Source organism: Oryctolagus cuniculus, chromosome 14 (genome assembly GCF_964237555.1).
Source record: "Oryctolagus cuniculus chromosome 14, mOryCun1.1, whole genome shotgun sequence".
NCBI classification, from domain to species: Eukaryota; Metazoa; Chordata; class Mammalia; order Lagomorpha; family Leporidae; genus Oryctolagus; species Oryctolagus cuniculus.
In genome coordinates, this window is record NC_091445.1 from 24,854,735 (window position 1) to 24,879,049 (window position 24,315).

General features: G+C 36.2%; 1 protein-coding gene across 4 annotated transcripts in view; it reads right to left on the bottom strand.

Annotated features, from left to right (window-relative positions):
* Window positions 1-24,315, bottom strand: part of SLCO6A1 (solute carrier organic anion transporter family member 6A1) — a 98,050-nt gene that overhangs the window by 35,674 nt on the left and 38,061 nt on the right. For all 4 annotated transcript variants that reach the window (XR_007922659.2, XM_051853954.2, XM_051853953.2 and 1 more), the window contains 3 exons: window positions 20,445-20,589; window positions 9,731-9,926; window positions 3,918-4,074 (listed from right to left, as the gene is read on the bottom strand). Coding sequence is in view for 3 of the 4 variants with exons in the window: in XM_051853954.2 (XP_051709914.2) it covers window positions 3,918-4,074; window positions 9,731-9,926; window positions 20,445-20,589 (498 nt within the window). In the remaining variant the exon portion in view is untranslated. The remainder of the gene's footprint in view (window positions 1-3,917; window positions 4,075-9,730; window positions 9,927-20,444; window positions 20,590-24,315) is intronic.

Genomic DNA, 24,315 nt, shown 5'->3' on the forward strand with positions numbered 1-24,315 from the left:
CTGTCTCTCTCTCACTGTCCACTCTGCCTGTCAGAAATAAATAAATAAGAAGAAGGAAGCCGTGGTTCAATAGCAGGTTAATTGAAATTGAGATCAGAGAACGAGTAAGATTATTGACAAGAAAAAGCCTACATGCTGACCAGATGAAGATGCAGATTAGGTAGGATGCACACTAATGCTTGGGAAAGAATAAATCCAGCAATTAGAGGGACAGAGGATTAGACTCTCAAGATGAATTTCAAAATCACTAAGGATTTTATTGAATAGGTGAACAATGAATGAGGGCCTGAAGTCTTCATGGAATGAGAGGAAGCACACTGAATCTGAAAATGACAGTAACAAGAAGACTAGTAGAAGGAACAACTGGTGTGATGTTTCAGTGACTGATGCTTGGGAGAAGGGAGGGAGAACATGTTTTAAAGGGAGTAGTGAGGAACAAGGCGGATGCTAACCTCTACTGTGACACAGAGGAAGGTGGCAAATGGGAGAGAATATAGCCAGCTTCTATTTAAGTAGCAGTGAAAAGGGAAGCGTTTTCCAGGACAAAGCATGAATCAGAGTCCAAAGGTAAAGGGGCGAGGATAGAAAAGAGGTTGAAAATATGGTGATTTTGCTGATACTTGTGACTTCCAGAGGACACAGTAGAAGAGTTAGGGTGATATGGATAAGAGGAAGTTGAAATCAATCAAGGAGATACATAGCATATCCATATAGGGATAAGAAATTTCCTGACAATTCATGACTTCTGAAAATAACAATCATGTAGAAGTAAAATGGGCATAATATGACTAGTCCTTGAACCACCAGTTCTTTAAAATTTCAGAGTAATATAAACAAAATGACATTGAAATGAAATGGTAAATATATTTAGTTCTAGCATAAAACAGGAAAGTAGATATAAATCCTGCCATATCAACAATTACATTAAATATTAATAGTCTGAAAACCCAAAAGACAGAGTAACATAATTGCATAAATAACAAACTATGTTATACGGTGGCTATGGGAGACTCTTTGAATACAAAGACACCAATAGATGGAAAATATGAGTTTAGAATTAAGATATACTATGGAAATAATCAGAAGAAGAAAGCTAGAGTAACTGTATAATATCCTATAAAATAGTCTTGAAGACAAAGAATATTATTTCCAGAGATGGAAAAGGACATTCTGTAAAAATACAAGGAACCACACATCAAGAAGGTGAAACAGTTATCAGTGTGTACACAGAACAGAACCTCAATATAGATAGAGCAAACATCAGGTGAGAAATGGGTAACTATGCAATTACAGTATAAGATCTTTCTCATACGCAGTGCTCATAATTTAATACATTACAAGTCATGCAAAGTGACAACAAAAATTGCTTAAAATTAAAAGAAATACAATAATAAAAGTAGAGTTGGAGGTAACATAGAGACTGGGGTTTGCAGCAAGAATGTTAAGGCAGCTTTGGTTAATACCTTCCAGGAAATGGAGAGAAAACCGCTCAGCTGAAATTATAATGAATTCAATTCTGAAAATTACAAATGAAATAAGAACCTCAGCAAGTGTGTTTAACGGCACAGTAGAGAATGCAGAATTGAGGGTTAGAGACTGAGAGACAGGCTCATGCTCTATTTAACAAACAAAAGTGGGAGATGGAAAACAGAGAAAATTCTGAAAAGATATAGGAGAGAGTGCAAAAGTCTGTCTTCAGTCAGTATCAGGCACAGTTCTAAGACTCCATCCATCCAAGATGCCCTCCCTCTGTTGTATATAGCCTGCATATTTCCAAGGACAGTGAACTGATGAATGCTACCATAGCAAAAATCACTTTTAAGAAAAGGGAATATTTGGGGTAATTTTCACCTAGTTGGGTGAGCCTCCAAATATACTGAGATCTTCCTGAAGTCAGAGTTTCAAACATCTGACACAAGGGAGATTGTGTAGGCTTGAAATTGAAAAGAGACATGTAGAAGCTAAAAACACATATGGGTAGCCTGTATTTATAAAACTAGTCCCCAGCAGACAGCCACAAGGAAACAAGGACCTTATTTGTTTTTACAGCCCAAATCAAATTTTACTAATCAGAGTGTCTGCTATGGTCAGATGTCCTACAGAACCATTGTTGCCATGACAGCTAATTGCCCTGTTGGGTAATTTCTGACAAATCTGTTGTATTCCTCTTTCAAGCATTATTAGGAAAAATTATTTTATTATTTCAATTTTTGTAGAGAAAATATTTTCTTCAAAAAATATTTCCTTCTTCCTTCAATTTCTATTAGCTAGCATATAGCATATTAGTTACCATATAATTTGAGTGGTTAATTTCCAATGTACTCATGATGAATCAACTATTCCTTAGAGGAATATAATAAAGTTATGAAGAGTTCCAAGAAATAGAATGTCCCTGACAGGAAGTCTCCAGGAAAGAAAAGAGGGATTGAAATTATACAGTAGATGGCCTGCTTTGCTCTCAAATATCTCATGGTACCAAAACATCAGGTTCAAGGAGTTCTTCTGTACACGCTGGTGAAAGTGGTTTTTTTTTATGCATTTACTTATTTCAAAATAAAATGGAGGAAAGTAAATAAGTGGGAATCTACATAAAGCAAATTTTTCATAAGTTAATTAATTATTGAAGATGAGTAATTGAGTCACTGGAATTCGTTGTGCTTTCCTCCTACATTTAAAACTCTACAGAGTACCATATTTTGAAGTCCTAAACGTTACTTTTAACATGTAACACTTATGAAGAAAGATCTTTAAAGGATTTATAACTTTTTTAGCTTAATGCCCAGTGAAAATCTGAAGGCATTATTGTATCACAGACAGTCACATATGGGTGACAAGTGACTTTATCATTAATTAGGGAAGGTGGAATAACACCTATGAATCAGGAAGTATGTTACTTTGTTGCTCTTACCCATTCACAAAGATTACCTAGAGAAGGAAAAGAGAAATGGTATTTTTAAAGCCTGGGTCCACACTTCTTACTACTTAGAAGGTAAAAGCTACTACTTAGAAGATAAAAAAAAAAGTACTACTTAGAAGGTAAAAGCTGAAGTAGATATTCCATCACTCAGTTAAAAACTTATCTGTGCACCTTTGGATATAAAAATAATTAACCCAGACCCAAACCAATAAAGGAGTGGTCAGCTGCTTTTCATGACAAAAATGAGAAGGCCCAAGTAAATAAGGGATTATGATGGTAACAGCCTCAAGAGAAGAGCAAACTGGGGAGGGGGCAGATTTTAAAACTGCTGCAATTTATGTCAAAACCAAAAGACAAACAAGGAAAGCATACATTCGGTTTCAGGTCATTCCCGCCATGCGACTCTTCCTTATCTCCAACTTAGCTGTCATGGATGATGTGCTTCATAAAGGCCGTCTATGTGTGGCATACTCTAGTAAGCCATAAAGTGACTGATCCCCTGATCTGACTTAACATGAAGGGGGAAGGGAGGGAAACAAGAAGATACACAGCAAAAATTCTGAATACTTTACAGAAAAACATAAACTGGTGTAAAGCACAGTATTGCTCAAACTCTTACTATGGAAAATTCTGTATTTTAAGGTTTTGAGGAATTGGATGCTGCTGACAGAGAGCATAGAAAAAAAAAGAACTACATTAAAGTGAAGACAATGTCAGTGTCAATGTTTCTTTCAACATTGTTTTGATGAGAGGCAGATGATAAATAGCCACTGCTTCACGGCTACAAAACGGGTGATGTAACACATGGAGCTACGTGTTAACAGAGGAGTTATTTCCCCCACTCCCAATCCCCACAGACCCTTGTATTATGGAAACAAAACAAATTTTGCTTTAATTTTTTAATTAAAAAAGTTTTTATAGAGTTAGGAATAAAATATAACCAACATCTATAAACTGAACACCTTACTGGAGAGGAAGAAGGAAAAGAAAATAAAATCACCTGTTTTTTTTCCTGTGAATATTTAGAAAATCTGCAGCCAGCAAAGCAGGGAGAAAAATATTCCACATTATCTCTTCCACATACAGAAGAATAAAGTGCAGTTGAGCATCTACAGTGCTTGTTGCAAGGAGCTGTGAGGTTTACCATCTGCCCTGTTCTGCAAAAACAACATGAAAAATAATTATAATGCCATTGTTTCATAATTATTAACTTATATATCAATGTATCTATCAGATTCATAAAATACACCTGTCAAAATAAGTTCTTCTTAACATCTTTCTTCTAAGAAAGACTCTTTCTTCTAAGAACGAACGTTCTTTCTTAACAGCTTTACTGGGGTATAACTTACATACAAAAAGTGCAGAGTTAGAATGTACAACTTGAATCTTTTTGACACATGAACTTATCACCACGATGATGCTAGTGAATATAACCATCACTCTGAAAAGTTTCTTTGTCCCTGTGTGCAATTCCCTCTGGCATTCCTTGATCTACTTTCTGTAGCTATTCATTGGTTTTAACTTCCTAACATTTCACAAAATGGAATAATGGAGTGTGCATGCTTTCCATGAATTCTTTCACACGACTACTTTCAATATGGCATTGAAATCAAGTAGTGTAAATGTCTCTTGCTTTGTTCTTTTTGCTCACGATTGCTCTGTCCACTCTGGGCCTATTTTTGTTCCAAAATTTTTTAGTAATGTTTTTCTTCATCTTCTGGGGGAAAAATCTGAAATTTTAATAAGGATTACAATAAATCTGTAAATTGCTTTGAGTATTATGCACATTTTAACAATGTTGATTCTTCAAATCTGTCAACATGAAATATCTTTTCATTCCCTTTATCAGTGATTTATAGTTTTTGTTGTGCAGATCTTTCACCACATTAGTTAAACATGTTCCCATGTATTTTTTGTAGCTATTGGAAGTTGGATTGCTTTCTTGATTTCTGTTTCAGATAATTCACTATTGCTGTATAACAATGTTACTGATTTTTGTATACTGACTTTGTGTTCTGAAACTTTGCTTGCTTATTAGTTCTAACACCATTTGATAAGAGTCTCTGGGCTTTTCTCTCTATATATGATCATAACAGTGACCATTTGAGTTCCTCCTTTCCAATTTAAATGCTCTTTATTTCTTTCTCTTGTTTAATTGTTCTAGCTAGGACCTCTGGACAATGTTGAATAAAAGTTCTGAAAGTGGGAATCCTTTTCTTCCTCCAAGTCTTATGGACAAATCCATCAGCTTTCCCCCATTCAATACAATATTGGCTGTTGACTTGTTATACAAAAGTCTTCATTATAATTTGCTCAGAATTTTTATCATGAAGGGATGAGTTTTGTCAAATACCCTTTCTGCATCTAATAGGATGATGACATGCTTTCTGTCCTTCATTCTCACCATTGGTGTATCACATTTATTGATCTGTGTTTATTGAACCATCCTTGCATTCCTGGGACAAATGCATGAACATGGTGAATGATTCTTTAAAAGTGCTGTTAGATTATATTTGCTAGTATTTTTTGAAATAATTTTTGCATCCATGTTAATCAAGTATACTAACATGCAGCTTTCTTTTTTTGTGTGTCCTTGTCTGGTTCTTGTATCAAGGTAATGCTGACTTCATATAATTAATTCAAAGGAGTTCCCTCCTCATTTTTTAAAATAGATTTTTTATAGATTTATTTATTTATTTGAAAGGCAGAGTTACAGACAGTCAGAGGCAGAGAGAGAGAGACAGAGAGACAGAGACAGAGAGGTCTTCCATTCACTGCAAATTCCCCAAATAGCTGCAATTGCCGGAGCTGAGCCTATCCGAAGTCAGGAGCTTGGAGCTTCTTCTGGGTCTCCCGTGTGGGTGCAGGGCAGTTGGCCCAAGCAGTTGGGCCTTCTTCTACTGCTTTCTCAGTCCATAGCAGAGAGCAGTGTCTGAAATGGAGCAACCAGGTCTCAAACCGGTACCCATATGGGATGCTGGCACTGCAGGTGGTGCACTAAGCCATGGCTCTGACCCCTTGAAATAATTTAAGAAGCACAGTTGTTATTTCTTCTTTTAAAAGTTTGAGTGAAGCCATATGGTCTTGGGCTTTTCTCTAATAAAATTTTTTTGATTACAGATTCAAATGTGCTTCTTGTTATTGGACAATTTAGGTATTCTATTTCCTCATAAGTAAATATTATTAAGTCTCTGTGTTCAAGAATTTGTTAAAGAGGTTGTAATGCTTTATGTCTTCACCTGCAGTATATAACAGTTTCAGTTGTTCTCCCCTATTTCTCACCAACACTTCATATTGTCTGCAGTTTACTTTAGACATTCTTACTAGGGCATATTGTAATTTTTACTGTTGTGTTTACTTAGAGACTAATGATATTGACCACCTTTCCATATGTTTATTTTTCATATTTACATATTGTTCGCCTAAATATTGGTTCAATTGTTTGGCTTCATTTCATTTGCTTGTTTGTTTTCTTATTGTTAAACACTGAATGTACTTTATATAATCTGGAAGCTAAATATAGAAATTTCAAATATTAGAGTAGTCTACCCTGTGTAAACAGGGGTCTTTCAAAGATCAGAGGCATAATTTTTGATGAAATCTATAGTTTTTCAATTTATTTCTTTCTTTATCAGGTATTTGTTGTGATATTTAAGACACAAAACTAATCAGTCTTGAAATCAAACAGTGTTAGCCCTTCTCTTTTGTTGTTTTTAACAATTATCTTTGGCTTTTCTAGATCCCTTACATATCTGTATAAATTTACATATGAGTTTTATATTGCTAATATCTAAGCATGAAATATGGCTGAAATTTTATTGCTAGTTGATTAAAAACATGCATCAGTTTGAATGGAATTCACATCTTCCAGTTCATGAACATGGAATATCTTTTCATTTTAAATTTAGATCTTTAATTTTACCCACTAATTTTTCAATAATTACTATATAGATACAGGTCATTCATATCTTTTTTAGATTTATCTTTAAGTTTTTAATCTCAGTTGTTAACAATATTTTTTTTTTTGACAGGCAGAGTGGACAGTGAGAGAGAGAGACAGAGAGAAAGGTCTTCCTTTGCCATTGGTTCACCCTCCAATGGCCACCACGGCCGGCGCGTTGCGGCCGGCGCACCGCGCTGATCCGATGGCAGGAGCCAGGAGCCAGGTGCTTTTCCTGGTCTCCCATGGGGTGCAGGGCCCAAGCACCTGGGCCATCCTCCACTGCACTCCCTGGCCACAGCAGAGGGCTGGCCTGGAAGAGGGGCAACCGGGACAGAATCCGGCGCCCCGACCGGGACTAGAACCCGGTGTGCCGGCGCCGCTAGGCGGAGGATTAGCCTAGTGAGCCGCGGCGCAGGCCCATATTTTTATTTATGAATAATTCCCAGATGTTTGTGTATAGTATACAAAAATACTTTAGATATTTTATTATTGACTTTGATTTCTACAACAATTTTTCTTCATGCCATTGTTGTTGGCCCTGTTTTTCATATTAATTTCTGCTTGTTTACAGGTATTACATAAAGTACCATAGATTATTGTACATTGATCTCATATCCAGCAACCTTACCAATCTCATTTTATTAGTTCTGGTATTTATTTTCATATTCTACATACACAGGCCTGCTGTCTTCAAATAGACACTTTTACTTCTCCTATCTGGATACCTTTTTTTTTGTTTTCCTTATATTATTGAAATAGCTGGAATCTCAATTAGAATATTAAAGTAGACATATGTAAAGCAGATATCTTTTGTTCCTGGATCATTCACTGTGTTTCATCATTGTCTTTGTGTACTGGAACTGCTGTAACAAAACATCAGCTAGTAGGTAACTTATAAGGCAGACATTTATCTCTGACAGTTCTGGATATTGTGAAGTCCAAGACCAAAGTGCTGTCAGGGCAGATTCCATATCAGTTGAGGGTGTTTTTCCAGTGTGTTGTCACATGAAGGAGGGAGGTAAAGCACGGATCTCTCCCTCTCCTTCGAAGTACACTGATTCCAGCCTCACAGCCACATCTAAACCTATTTATGTCCTAAAGGCTCCACATCCAAATATAATCACATTGGAGGTGAGGGCTTCAACGTATAGCTGTTGGGGGCATGCAAATATTTAGTCCATAAAAATCGAGTATAATGTGAGCTGCAAATTCTCATACATTCACTTATCAAGTTGACGTACTTCCTTTCCATCCCTAGGTTCTTGGTTTATTAGAACGGAAGTAACATTTTATTTAGTAGTATTTTTTTATCTTTCATATCTTTGCAGATTTTAATAAGATTTTTTCTTTTAGTTGGTGTAGTGAATATTCTTTTAGTTGGTGTAGTGAATATGGAGTAATGAATCAGTTTATTTTTAAATATTAATCCAAGTTTTCATTTCTGTGATAAGTCTGATTTGATTATAATCTAATTTCTTTTTAATATGAGGGAGTCTTCAAAATGTTTATGGGCCATTTCTATGTTTCATAGAAACATAATTATGAAATTAAGAAAGAAATTATGCATGTTGGGGCCAGTGCTGTGGAATAGCAGGTAAGGTCGCCGCCTGAAGTGCTGGCATATCAAATGGGCGCCAGTTCAAGTCCTGGCTGCTCCACTTCCAATCCAGCTCCCTGCTATGATCTGGGAAAGCAGTGGAAGATTTTCCAAATGCTTGGGCCCCTGCACTCGAGTGGAGATCTGGTGGATTCTAGCTCCTGGTTTCAGATCTGCACAGCCTTGGCAGTTACAGGCAATTGGAGAGTGAACCAGAGGATGGAAGACCTCTGTCTCTCCCTGCATCTCTTTCTCTCTCTGTGTAACTCTGACTTTCAAATAAATAAATAAATCTTTTTAAAAAACAAACTATACATGCATTTCAAAAACTTTGCTCCAAAATAAATTCAAGCTGACTCGAATTTATTATAGCATGTGTGAACAAGATCTAGTTTTAAGAAATATATGACATCATCATATATAAGAAATATATGACATCATTGTGAAAAAAAAAAACTCCTATCAGAATAACATAAATTCTGTTTAAACTGAAGCAAGAAAAAAACACTATACTACATTTATAGTTATGCTTGGATCAAATATAATAAAATCACTGATGGTTTAGGAAAAATTTGTGAGGAAAGTGTCCTAAAGAAATTAGCAGTTTATGAGCAGTTCCAACATAGCAGAATAGGGAGAGAGCTCACTAATAATCCAGGAAAATATAGTTTAATAAAAGTAGAGATAGTGCAGTCTCAGGGAAGAGTTAGGGAAAAAAAACTGCAGAGGAAAATCTTTTAGAATTAGAGGGACATGGTGGATCGATGTGGAGGACTCGGGTGCCCATGGCTCGGGAGCCCAACTGTCGAGAGTTTCCTCCGTACCAGTGCTGGAAAGGGAGGTGAGGTGAAACCACAGTAGCCTGAGACACTGGCAGAAAAGCGGCAGAAAGAGCCTAGAGGGAACGAGGCTTGAAGCCCCTGTGGAGGAAAGTACACCAGCCTACCTAGAGGAGGAAAAAAAAAAAAAAAAAAGGATGGTATAGACATGATTCTTTCTCTCCACTCACCTCACAAAGGCGTGTGAAACAATAGAGCAGGCGCCATTTTGGATATACATAACAGTTGCACCAGCTCAGGGCTGTGCCTGCCCTCAGCCAAGCAAAATAACCCTTAATATGAAAGGTGAAACTATATTTCATATATCTTTCAAATACCAGTAACTCCAAGAATGATATTAAAACATAAGGGTTATTGAATAATAATTATTAATTAACTAAAGAATATATTATTGGGTGCTGATGTAAAATTATAATATACAAGGTTATATTTACCCATCATAATCTTCATTGATTCCAGCAAACTTCACTGAATCACAGTGTATAAAAATTAAAACCACAAGGGTTACTACTGATACAGCAGATGTGACCATCACAAATCTCATCAGGGCTTTGCAGGACATTTCTAACTTGGAAACAATGACACCTCCCAGAAGCTGGCCAAGGGCACCACCTGGAAGTAAAATAAGTCCTAAAAAAAAAGAGAGAGAGAGAAATACAGTTACAAAATAATTAGCTGGCAGCACAGAAAATTCAATACCCTCTTCTCTAAACCTATAGGAAACTACAATTTAAATTAAAAGACAAGGACACTTAAAAGCAAGATAAATACCACAGCAATAAACTAGAGAAATACAAACCTATGAATGAAGGCAAAGCCATAGACCTGTTGCACTCTAAGGCAATGATAGTGAAGTTTTGCTCCTATTCAATAATGGTGTCTAAAACAAAGCAGAAACTTATTCCAAGCAAAACAAAAGATGGGGGCTGTCTTAACAAGCTGCCTGGATTGTTGGCTGACTGCAAGAGGCATTGATGATAGTCACAAGATTCACAGATTTGTGAATAAATATTGAAACAACCCAGCCATTGGTTCTATGAGTACACTGAAATATGAGCAAGTTCTCCACAAAATGGAGCTCCAGAGTGGTCATTCTAGGATGTGGCTTTATATTCAAGCATAAAAGAGCAGAAAGAGTCAAGCACAAGAATTAGAAAAAGGAGTTGGGGGAGGGGAAACCCAATAAGACAAAAAGCAGATGAAGACAGCACAGTGAATTCATACATTGACAGGATCCCCTCTTACCTCCCCCAAAATATAACAATGATAGATTTACAGAGGACTACAGCAAGAGAAATATAAGACTAAAAACAAACAAAAACAATTCCAATAACTCCCATTTAAATTTATGTCACAGAAACACTTGACAAAGATCTCAAAATAAGCAATTTTATAATGCTCAAAAAATACATAGCATTAAAATCAAGTATCCCATAAAGAAGAAAGAACAAATAAGGAAACTAGATATTAAAAATAGAAAAAATACATTTACTGAAAGGCTGGTAGATGAGAAAAGAACAAATAAGACACCTGGATATTAAAACCAAAACAAATATAGTCACTGAGGGGCCAGTGTTGTGGCATCTAGCAAAGCCACTGCCTGCAATGTTGGCATCATGATCCTGTCCCAGCTGCTCCATGTCCTATGCAGCTCCATGCTAATGGCCTGGGAAAACAGCAGATGGTCCTGGTGCTTGGGTCCCTGCTACCTACGTGGGACACCCAGATGAAGTTCCTGGCTCCTTGCCTTGGCCTGACCCAGCCCCAGCTATTGTGGTCATTTGAGGAGTGAACAGTGGTTGGAAGCGCGTTCTTTCTCTCTCTCTCTCTCTCTCTCTCTCTCTCTTTCTCCCCCCACAGCTACAACTCTGACTTTCAGATAAATCAATAAATCAATTTTTTTGTAAAAAAATACTGTCACTGAAATTAAAACTCAAGTTTCACAATAATTTTAAGACTAGAAACAATTAAAAGTGAATTAGCCAGCTGGGGCTGTGGTGTAGTGGGTTAAGTCTTTGCCTGTGGTGCTGGCATTCCATAGGGGTGCTGATTTGAGTCCTGGCTGTTCTTCTGTTCCAGTTCTATGCTATGGCCTGGCAAAGCAATAGAAGACGGCCCAAATGCTTGGGCCCCTGCACCTACCTGGGAGACCCAGAAGAAGTTCCTGGCTCCTGGTTTCCAATCGGCCCAACTTTGGCCATTGCCATTATGTGGGAGTGTGAGAGAGCTAATGGAAGACCTTTATCAGTCTCTCCCTCTCTCTGTCTGTAATTCTACCTCTCAAATAAATAAATAAAATCTTTTTTTTTTAAAAAGAGAGAATGAATTCGTGAATTATGTTATTCACAGTGCGTACCTAAAATAAAGAAGAAGAAAGAAGAATAACCAAAATGATCATGAGAAGAAAGTGAATACTGTGGAGAAGTCTGGCTAAAACATCATGAGACAGAAGATCAGAGGATCAAGGTCAAATTCAAAGGTGGTCAGTCAGTCATGTGGACAGTATGTCTTCTTTGGGGGTAGAGTGAAACATGAAATATTTTTCTTGAAAACAGATATTAACATCACAAGGTGAGGGGTTCATGACAATGAGCATAATGTGAAGGGGAAAAGGCAATTGTCATGTACATGGGATGGTTCAGCAAAGCAATATTTAGAATTATATAACAAATGACATGATATCCACACAATTTTTACTCTTTCTCTACATATTAATTAAATAACACAAATAAGAGGGAAAAAATGTGCTATTTGTCCTTCTTGATCTATCCTATTTTATTTAGCATAATGATCTCCAGTTCTATTCATTTTGATGCAAATAGCAGGCTTTCATTCTTTTTAGGCTAAATAATATTCTTTCCTGTAAATTTATATCATACTTTTGTTATCCAAATGTTAGGTGATGGACATCTAGATTGATTCCATATATTTGATATTGTGAATTAAAATGTTATAAACATGGAAGTGGGGGTATCTCTTTCATATGCTGATTTCTGTTTTTCCTTTGGATCTATTCCCAGGAACACTCCAATTATATGTAGCTGGGTTGTACGGTAGTTGTATTTTTGGCTGAGCAATCTCTACACTGTTTTCTGTAATGGTTGTAACAATTTGCCTTCCCACCAACAGTATATTAGGGTAGCGCAAATAAAAAACACAGCTAGACATGGAGGGCTCCAAGATGGCAGAATAGGGAGGGAGCTCACTGATACTCAGGGAAAAGATAGTTAAATAAAAGTGGAGATACTGTAGTCTCAGGGAAGAGTTAGGGGAAAAACTGCAGAGGAAACTCTTCCAGAATTAGTAGGGCATGGTGGACCTACGTGGAGGGCACAGGTGCCCACAGCTTGGGATCTCAGCTGCCGAGTCTATGTATCAGCACTAGAAAGGGAGGTGAGGCGAAATAGCAGTACCCTGAGACACTGGCATAAAGAGCCTAGAGGGAACGAGGCTTGAAGCAAAAGCCTTTAAAACACCAGTTTTAGTGTTAAATTTTATTTATAGATATGTTAAGGGACTTAAAGGGAGACTTAGACTCCAATACAATAGTATTGGGCGACTTCATTACTCCACTTTCAGAAATAGACAGATCAACCGGACAAAAGATCAACAGGGAAACAGCAGATTTAATCAACACTATAGCCCAAATGGATCCAACAGATATCTATAGAACTTTTCATCCTACACTTGAAGAATACACATTCTTCTCAGCAGTACATGGAACCTTCTCTAGGATTGACCACATACTAGGCCATAAAGCAAGTCTCAGCAAATTCAAAAAATTGAAATCATACCATGCAGCTTCCCAGACCACAGTGGAATGAAGCTGGAAATTAGCAACTCAGGAATCCCTACAGCATATGCAAATACATGGAGATTGAACAACATGCTCCTGAATGAACACTGGGTCATAGAAGAAATCAAAAGAGAAATCAAAAACTTACTGGATGTAAATGAGGATAACAACACAGCATATCAAAACTTATAGGATACAGCAAAAGCAGAGTTAAGAGGAAAGTATATAGCAATAGGTGTGTACACCAAGAAATTGGAAAGGTGCCAAATAAATGAGCTTTCAATGCATCTCAAGGATCTAGAAAAATTGTAGGAAACTGGACCCAAAACCAGTAGGAGAAGAGAAATAATTAAAATTAGAGAAGAAATCAACAGAATTGAATCAAAAAAATTACAAAAGATAAGCAAAACGAAGAGTTGCTTTTTTGAAAAAATAAAATTGACACACCATTGGCCCAACTAACTAAAAAAAGAAGAGAGAAGATCCAACCAATGCTATCTCACTAGTCCAAGTGATCAATTTCAGTTCACAATTGATCACACTCATAGGTCTAAGAGTCAAAGGGATCACACAAACAAGACTAGTGTCTGCTAATACTAACTGATAGAATCAAAAAGGGAGAGAATGATCCAACATGGGAAATCGGATACACAGCAGACTCATAGAATGGCAGATGTCCTAAACAGCATTCTTAAGGCATTCGGATATGGCTGAAGAGCCCATGAGAGTATTTTAGGCATGGAAAGCCAAGACACTGTGGCAAACACACACACACACACACAAACACACACACAGAACCTAAATGAAAGATCTCTGCGAGTGAGATCCCAGTGGAAAGAACGAGCCATCAAAGAAGGAGGTACCTTTCTCTGAAGGGAGGAGAGAACTTCTACTTTGTGACCTTGTCTAAATAAGATCGAAGTCAGCGAACTCAAGAGGCTTCCATAGCCTTGGAAACTCATGACTAGAGCCTGGGGAGATAACTGACGCCATAAACAAGAGTGTCAAATTGTTAAGTCAACAAAAGGAGTCACTGTGTACTTACTTCTCATGCGGGATCTCTGTCCTTAATGTGTTGTCCAATGTGAAGTAATGCTATAACTAGTACTCAAACAGTGTTTTACACTTTGTGTTCTGTGTGGGTGCAAACTGCTGAAATCTTTACTTAATATATACTAAATCGATCTTCTGTATATAAAGATAATTGAAAAGGAATCTTGATAAGAATGGAATGGGAGAGGGAGCGGGGGATGGGAGGGGTGCGGGTGGGAGGGAAGTTAAGGGGGTGAAAAGCCATTGTAATCCATAAACTGCACTTTGCAAAATCATATTTACTAATAAAAGTTTAAAAAAAACAAATCAATAAAATCAGAGATGTAAAAAGGAATGTAACAACAGACACCACAGAAATAAAAAGAATCATCAGAAATTACTACAAGGACTTGTATGCCAGCAAACAGGGAAATCTATCAGAAATGGATATATTCCTGGATACATGCAACCTACCTAAATTGAACCATGAAGACATAGAAAATCTAAACAGACCCATAACTGAGACAGAAATTGAAAGGCCCTCCCAACAAAGAAAAGCCCAGGACCAGATGGATTCACTGCTGAATTCTACTAGACATTTAAAGAAGAACTAACTCCAATTTCTCAAACTATTCAGAACAATAAAAAAGAGGGAATCCTCACAAATTCTTTCTATGAAGCCAGCATCACCTTAATTCATATAACCTGAAAAAGATGCAGCACTGAAAGAGAATTATAGACCAATTTCCCTGATGAACATAGATGCAAAAATCCTCAATAAAATTCTGGCCAATATAATGCAACAACACATCAGAAAGATCATCCACCCAGACCAATTGGGATTTATCCCTGGTATGCAGGGATGATTCAACGTTCGCAAATCAATCAATGTGATACACCACATTAACAAAATGCAGAAGTAAAACTGTATGATTATCTCAATAGATGCAGAGAAAGCATTTGATAAAATACAACACCCTTTCATGATGAAAACTCTAAGCAAACTGGGTATGGAAGGAACATTCCTCAGTACAATCAAAACAATTTATGAAAAACCAACGGACAGCATCCTATTGAATGGGGAAAAGTTGGAAGCATTTCCACTGAGATCTGGTACCAGACAGGGATTCCCACTCTCACTGCTGCCACTCAATATAATAATGGAAGTGTCAGCCAGAGCCATCAGGCAAGAAAAAAAAATTAAAGGGATACAAATTGGTAAGGAAGAAGTCAAACTATCCCTCTTTGCAGAGGATATGATTCTTTATTTAGGGGATCCAAAGAACTCTACTAAGAGACTATTGGAACTCATAGAAGAGTTTGGCAAAATAGCAGGATATAAAATCAATGCACAAAAATCAACAACATTGGTAAACACAGGCAATGCCACGGCTGAGAAAGAACTTCTAAGATCAATCCCATTCACAATAGCTACAAAAACAATCAAATACCTTGGAACAAACTTAACCAAGGACGTCAAAGATTTCTATGATGAGAATTACAAAATCCTAAAGAAAGAAATAGAAGAGGATACCAAAAAATGGAAAAATCTTCCATGCTCATGGATTGGAAGAACCAATATCATCAAAATGTCCATTCTCCCAAAAGCAATTTATAGATTCAATGAGATACCAATCAAAATACCAAAAACATTCTTCTCAGATCTGGAAAAAAATGATGCTGAAATTCATATGGAGGCATTGGAGACCACGAATAGCTAAAGCAATCTTGTACAACAAAAACAAAGCCTGAAGCATCATAATACCTGATTTCCGGACACACTACAGGGCAGCTGTAATCAAAACAGCATGGTACTGGTACAGAAACAGATGGATAGATCAATGGAACAGGATAGAAACACTAGAAATCAATCCAAACATCTATAGCAAACTTACATTTGATCAAGGTTCTAAAACCAATTTCTGAAGCAAGGATAATGTATTCAATAAATGGTGCTGGGAAAACTGGATGAAGCATGAAGCAAGACCCCTGTCTTACACCTTACACAAAAAATCCACTCAACATGGATTAAAGATACAAATCTATGACCTAACACCATCAAATTATTAGAGAACATTGGAGAAACCCTACAATATATAGGCACAGGCAAAGACTTCTTGGAAAAGACACAGGCAGTCAAAGCCAAAATTAACAATTGGGATTACATCAAATTGAGAAGTTTCTGTACTTCAAAAGAAACAGTGAGGTAAGTGAAGAGGCAACCAACAGAATGGGAAAAATATTTGTAAACTTAGCAACCGATAAAGGTTTAATAACCAAAATCTACAAAGAGATCAAGAAACTCCACAACAACAAAACACACAACCCACTTAAGAGATGGGCCAAGGACCTCAATAGACATTTTTCAAAAGAGGAAATCCAAATGGCCAACAGACACATGAAAAAATGTTCAGGATCACTTGCAATCAGGGAAATGCGAATCAAAACCACAATGAGGTTTCACCTCACCCCGGTTAGAATGGCTCACATACACAAATCTGCCAACAACAGATGCTGGCGAGGATGTGGGGAAAAAGGGACACGAACCCACTGTTGGTGGGAATGCAAACTGGTCAAGCCACTATGGAAGTCAGTCTGGAGATTCCTCAGAAACCTGAATATAACCCTACCATTCGACCCAGCCATCCCACTCCTTGGAATTTACCCAAAGGAAATTAAATTGGCAAATAAAAATGCTATCCGCACCTTAATGTTTATTGCAGCTCAATTCACAATAGCTAAGACCTGGAACCAACCCAAATGCCCATCATCAGTAGACTGGATAAAGAAATTATGGGATATGTACTCTGTAGAATACTATACAGCAGTAAAAAAAATCAAATCTGGTCTTTTGCAACAAAATGGAGGAATCTGGAAAACATTAGGGCTGAGTTAAATAAGCCAGTCCCAAAGTGATAAATATCATATGTTCTCCCTGATCAGTGACAACTGAGCACCAAAAAGGAAACCTGTTGAAGTGAAATGGACACCTTGAGAACCAATGACTTGATCAACCCTTGTCCTGACTGTTGATGAACAACTTAATACTTTATCCCTTTTAGTATATTTTTGTTCTACTTAATACCATTGGTTGAACTCTGTAATTAACACACAATAATTCTTAGGTGTTTAAATTTAACTGAAAAGTGATTCCTGTTAAATATAAGAGTGGGAACAAGAGAGGGAGGAGATGTACAGTTCGGCACACGATCAATCGGACTTATACCTAATGGTAGAGTTAGAAATGTGCCAGGGGATTCCAGTTCAATCCCAACAAGGTGGCATGTACCAATGCCATCTCACTAGTCCAAGTGATCAGTTTAAGTTCATAATTGATCATAATGAAAGGACTAAGAGTCAAAGGGATCACATAAACAAGACTAGTATCTGCTAATACTAACTGATAGAATAAAAAAGGAGATAACAATCCAACATGGGAAGCGGGACACACAGTGGAGTCATAGAATGGCAGATGTCCTGAAGAGCACTGTGGCCTCAGACTCAGCCCTTAAGGCATTCAGATCTGGCTAAAAAGCCCATGAGAGTATTATAGGCATGGAAAGCCAAGACACTCTGGAAAAAAAATGACCTAAATGAAAGATCTCTGTGTGTGAGATCCTAGTGGAAAGAATAGGCCATCAAAGAAGGAGGTACCTTTCTCTGAAGGGAGGAGAGAGCTTCCACTTTGACTATGACCTTGTCTAAATAAAATCAGAGTCGGTGAACTCAAAAGGCCTCCATAGCCTTGGCAACTCATGACAAGAGCCTCAGGTGATTACTGACATCAGAAATAAGAGTGTCAAATTGTTAAGTCAACAACAGGAGTCACTGTGCACTTACTCCCCATTTAGGATCTCTGTCCTTAACGTGTTGTACTATGTGAATTAACGGTATAATTAGTACTCAAACAGTACTTTATACTCTGTGTTTCTGTGAGGGTGAAAACTGTTTAAATATTTACTTAGTATATACTAAATTGATCTTCTGTATATAAAGATAATTGAAAATGAACCTTGATGTGAATGGGATAGGAGAGAGGGAGTGGGAGATGGGATTGTTGCAGGAGGGAGGGAGGTCATGGCGGGGGGGAAGCTGCTATAATCCAAAGCTGAACTTTGGAAATTTATACTTATTAAATAAGAGTTAAAAAAAGAAAAAAAAAACAGGAAAAAACCACACAGCTAGAATGACTACTCTAACATGTCTCCTTTATATGAGGTTGTAAAATGTCACTCAACCCCTGTTCTCTTCCATCCAGAACCCATAAACCCAGTCCAATATTGAGAAAAAGTTATAAAATTTCTGTTAGAGGAAAATCTTACAAAATATAATACTAGCACTACAAGTATAAGACCATCAAAACAAAGCAAGATTGAGAAACCACCATCACCCAAAGGAGCGTCTGGAGAAAGACAGCTAAATATGATGTGTGTTTTTTTTAATTGTAAACAGATTAGACAAAAATTGAGACTACCTGAATAAACTATTACTTTCAGTTAGTAAACATGTATTAGTACTGATTCATTAATTGTAACAACTCTACCGTACCAAAGAAAGGTGTTAGTAAAAGGGTAACTGGGGTGTTCGGTATCTATGGAAATGATCTGTAGCATCTTTGAAATACATTGGAAAAATTTTTAAATGTTTTTAAAAAGTAGCATTTCTCTTAAAAAGATAATTATAATAAAATAATGGCATCCATAAAACGTTTACAGCAGTTGTGCAAAAAGTAGTGAAGGAATACCCAAAAAAATGATGTTTGAAAAATTACAGCTAAGAATGAGAAATTTCATTCTGGGCATAAAAGTACTCTTGAACCATGAGGGAGCATTAAAATGCATTCTATTGCATAAGGAAACAAAGTAGGTAAACTACATATCAGAATAAAGCAAAAATTGCAATAGCCTGCACAGAAAATATTACTTAGCAATTTGTTTGAAAATATAGAAAATTTGTGAACTCTACTAAACATGGCCACACATAAAAATATACTTAATAGTGAGGGTGTGAACTCTTAGTGAATACATAAAATTTCCAAAGGGGAAAAGTGATTAAAACATGAGTCAATCAATAGAAGATATGAAGGTAGAGTGGAAAAATAAATTAATTAAAAAGATAACAAATTAAAATGATCAATTATTTTATTATATAAAAATTTACAACAATGGAAATATGGATGACTGTCAAAATGATGTTATCAAAGTGGATATTTTGAGCAAATGAAACTTTGAAAATAGACTTCATATCCATTAGTATTATAGTAGATAAACAGTGATTTTTTTCTTAAATTGGGATACCATCACACTATTAACAATTATTAAATATGTCAATATAAATCTGAACAACATAATTTTAATGACAAAAGAAACAGGAGAGTATGTATAAGACAACTCATGGATTTTAGAAATATTTAGGGAGATTACTGATGCCATAGACAGGAGTGTCAATTGGTAAAGTCAACAACAGGAGTCACTGTGCACTTACTCCTCATGTAGGATCTCTGTCCTTAATGTGCTGTGCATTGAGATTTAATGCTATAACGAGTACTCAAATAATATATTTCACTTTGTGTTTCTATGGGGGTGCAAACTGTTGAAATCTTTACTTAATGCATACTAAACTGATCCTCTGTAAAAAAAAAAAAAAAAAAAAAAAAAAAAAAAAAGAAAAGAAAAGAAACTATCAACTCCCAACTTGACTCTCACTGGGATTAAACATGACAATAGGTCTGATCTGATTTCATCATCATTAAAAAAAAATCATCTATTATTTTTCACTTTATGTTTCTGTGTGGGAGCAAACTGTTGAAATCCTTACTTAATGTATACTAAGCTGATCTTCTGTATATTAAGATAATCAAAAATGAATCTTGATGTGAATGGAAGGGGAGAGGGAGTGGGAAAGGGGAGGGTTGTGGGTGGGAGGGACGGTATGGGGGGGAAGCCATAGTAATCCATTATTCGTACTTTGGAAACGTATATTCATTAAATAAAAGTTAAAAAAAAAAGAAATATTTTGTATATAGAAAAACACATGAGCACTAAAAATGTGTGAATCTGTATGAAAAGGATGATCGTAACTTCAAAAGAATATTGCCCATGCCTAGGAGGAAGAGGAATGGTCCGTAGAGAGGCACAGACATCCTTACAAGATTTCATGTGTCAAAGAACATTGCAATGACAGCAAAGTGCCATCATATTTTTTATATCTGGGCAAACAACAAGTATGTCATTCCTTGTATTTTCTGCTTATTTGAAATATTTCATATACATGAAAATCTTATACAATTTTTTTAAATAGGAATAATAAGGAAAGTCTACCTGAAATTATAGTTGCCACAGTGGGTGTTAATATAAACTGATTTTCTAAATATCTAGGCAAAAATTCAGAGGCTCCAATAAGAACTAAAGATTCTGATGCTTTGGACAGACATAGTAATATAAACACTGGATTCTTCATAAGAATCTGAAGCAGAAATATTATATATTAATAATTTTTGTTAGATCAAGGATACAAATTTATATATTAATAATCTACATAAATTTACCTTTCCCAGTCTAAACTGGAAAACACATATATTAAGTCATTCAAACAGAAATATACAGTTCATATTTATACAAATAGCAATCTTTCAATAGATATTTTTCATCAACCACAGATACTAGTTGACCATTTCTATTTTAATTTACTATACATACCATCTATAAATTTGTTTGTGATCTTGGTTACTTGTTGGAAAGATCTGGGGGGATGGGGCTGGTACTGTGGCATAGCAGGTTAAAGCCCTTGTCTGCAGCCCTGGCATCCCAAATGGATGCTGGTTCAAGTTCTGGATGTTCCACTTCCAATACAGCTTCCTGCTAATGTGCCTTGGAAAGCAACAGACGATGGCCTAAGTCCTTGGGCCCCTGTACCCAGGTGGGAGACCCAGAGGAAGTTCCTGGCTCCAGTTATTGCTACCATTTGAGGGTACAGATCACTCTTTCAGACTCTGATTTCATCTACTTTGGGTGAATTCCCAGGATTGGGATGACTGGGTGATATGATAGATCTATTTTCAGATTTCTGAGAAATCTCCACAATGTCTTCCATGGTGGTTGTACTAGTTTATGTTCCCAAAAAAATGTATTAAGGTGTATTTTTCACCACATGCTTGCAAAGATTTATTGTTTTTTGACTTTTGGATAGCAATTCTGATGGGGTGAGGTACAACATTGTGGTTTTTATTTGCATTTCCATAATAGCTAATGATACTGACCATTTTTGCATGAATCTTTTCATCATCTGAATTTCACACTTTGAAAAATGCCTAGTCATGTCATTACCCATTTCTTAACTGAATTGCTTGTTTTGATGCTTGAGTCTCTTGAGCTCTTTATAGATCCTGGATATTAATGCTTTATCAGTTTCATAGTTTGCAAATATTCTCTTCCATTCTGTTGTTTGCCTCTTTACTTTTGTTGAGTGTTTCTTTTGCAGAAGCTTCTTATTTTGATGTGATCCTTTTTGTCTGTGTTTGCCTTTATTGCCTCTGCTTCTGAAGTCTTTTCCACAAGGTGTTTCCCTATGCCAGTGTCTTGTAGAGTTTTCCCAAAGTTCTCTAGTCATTTGATGGTATTGGGTCATAGATTTATGTCCTTGATCAATTTTGAGTGGATTATGGTTTAAGATTGTAAGGTAGGGGTATTGTTTCATCCTTCTGCATGGATAAGTCCAATTTTCCCAGCAATATTTGTTGAAGAGACTCTTCTTTCTCCTGGTACTGAATTTAGCTCATTTATCAAAGATTAGTTGGGTGTAGATTGATTTCTGGGGAATAAATCTGCTTCACTGGTCTACACATCTACTTTGGTGACAGTACCAAGCTGTTTTGATTATAACTGCTCTGTAGTATGTCTTGAAATATAGTATTGTCATGCATCCAGATTTGTTTTTGTTGTTTAAGATTGCTTTAGCTTTTCAAGGTCTCTTGTGATTTCATATGAATTTTAGCAGCATTTTTTTCCTAGATATGAGAAGAATGCCCTTCATAATTTGATTGGAATCACATTGAATCTGTAAATTGCTTTGGGTAGTATGGACTTTTTGATGATATTAATTCAATGTCATGAACATGGAAGATTTTTCCATTGTTTTGTGTCACCCTCTATTACTTTATCTAATGTTTTTAATTTTCATTGTAGAGGTCTTTCACATCCTTGATTAAACTGATTATAAGATATTCAAATTTTTCATAGCTACTGTGAATGGGGCTCATCTTACAAATTCTTTCTCAGCCATATCATTGTATATAATAAGGCTATTGATTTTTGTGAGTTGAATTTACATCCTGCAACTTTACCAAACCCTCTTACAAGTTCCAATAGTCTCTTAGTGGAATCTTAAATAGGATCTTGTCAGCAAACTGGGATAATTTGACTTCTTCCTTTCCATTTGTATCCTTTTGATTTCTTTTTCTGGCCTAATGGTTTTGACTAACTTTCAGAACTATACTGAATAGCAACGGTGAAAGTGGGCACCCTTGTCTGGATCTTACTGGAAATGCTTGCAACTATTCCCCATTCAATATGATACTGTCTGTGGATTTGTCATATATTGCCCTATTTGTGTTGAGGAGTATTCTTCTATACTAAATTTGCTTATGGCTTTTATAACAAAAAGTAGGTTGTATTTTATCAAAGGTCTTCTTTGTATCCATTTAGATAATCATATGGTTATGGTTTTTATTCTATAATTTGTTAATATTATGTATCACATTTATTGATTTGCATTTGTTGAACCATCCCTGAATACCACAGACAGATTCCACTAGATTTGGTGAATGAGACTTCTTATATGTAGTTTGATTAGATTAGCTAATGTTTTGTTGAGGATTTTTGTGTCTGTGTTCATCAACAATACTGGCCTATATTTCTCTTTGTTGTATCTTTTTCTGGTTTTAGTATTAATGTGATGCTGGCCTCATAGAAGGAATTTAGGGAGATTCTCTCTGTTTAAAATGTTTTGATAGTTAAAGAAGAAAGGGAATTATTTCTTCAAAGGTTTGGTAGAATTCTGCAGTGAAGCCATCTGGTCCTGGGCTTTTCTTTGTTAGGAGGGTCTTTATAACTGATTGAATTTCTACTTTGGTTATTGGTCTATCTAAGCTTTCTCTATAATCATGACTCATTTTGGTAGATTGTATGTGTCCAGGAATCTATCCATTTCTTCTAGATTTTACAATCTGTTGGTATATAACTGTTTGTAGCAATTCCTAATGATTCATTTTATATATCTATATATATAGATATATATATTATATATATATTATACATATATTTATATATATAATGATTCATTATATATCTGTGGTATCCATTGTAACATCTCCTTTTTCATCTCTGATTTTATTAATTTGAGTCTTCTCCCTTTTGGGGGAGGGGAGGTTAGTTGGGCCAATGGTGTATCAATTTTGTTTACTTTTTTATTAAAAAACCAGCTCTGTGTGTCGCTGACCTTTTATATTGCTTTTTTTGTTTTCAATTTTATTTTTTTCTTTTTTTAACTTTTATTTAATGAATATAAATTTCCAAAGTACAGAATATTGATTACAATGGCTTCCCCCCCATAACGTCCCTCCAACCCGCAACCCTCCCCTTATCCACTCCCTCTCCCCTTCCATTCATATCAAGATTCATTTTCAATTCTCTTTATATACAGAAGATCAGTTTAGCATATATTAAGTAAAGATTTCAACAGTTTGCTCCCACACAGAAACATAAAGTGAAAAATACTGTTTGAGTACTAGTTATAGCATTAAATCTCAATGTACAGCACACTAAGGACAAAGATCCTACATGAGGAGTAAGTGCACAGTGACTCCTGTTGTTGACTTCACAAATTGACACTCTTGTTTATGGCATCAGTAATCACCCTAGGCTCTTGTCATGAGTTGCCAAGGCTATGGAAGCCCCCTGAGTTCACTGACTCTGATCATTTTTAGACAAGGCCATGGTCAAAGTGGAAGTTCTCTCCTCCCTTCAGAGAAAGGTACCTCCTTCTTTGATGACCCATTCTTTCCACTGGGATCTAACTCGTGGAGATCTTTCATTTAGGTTTTTTTTCCCCCAGAGTGTCTTGGCTTTCCATGCCTGAAATACTCTCGTGGGCATTTCAGCCATATCCGCATGCCTTAAGGGCTGATTATGAGGC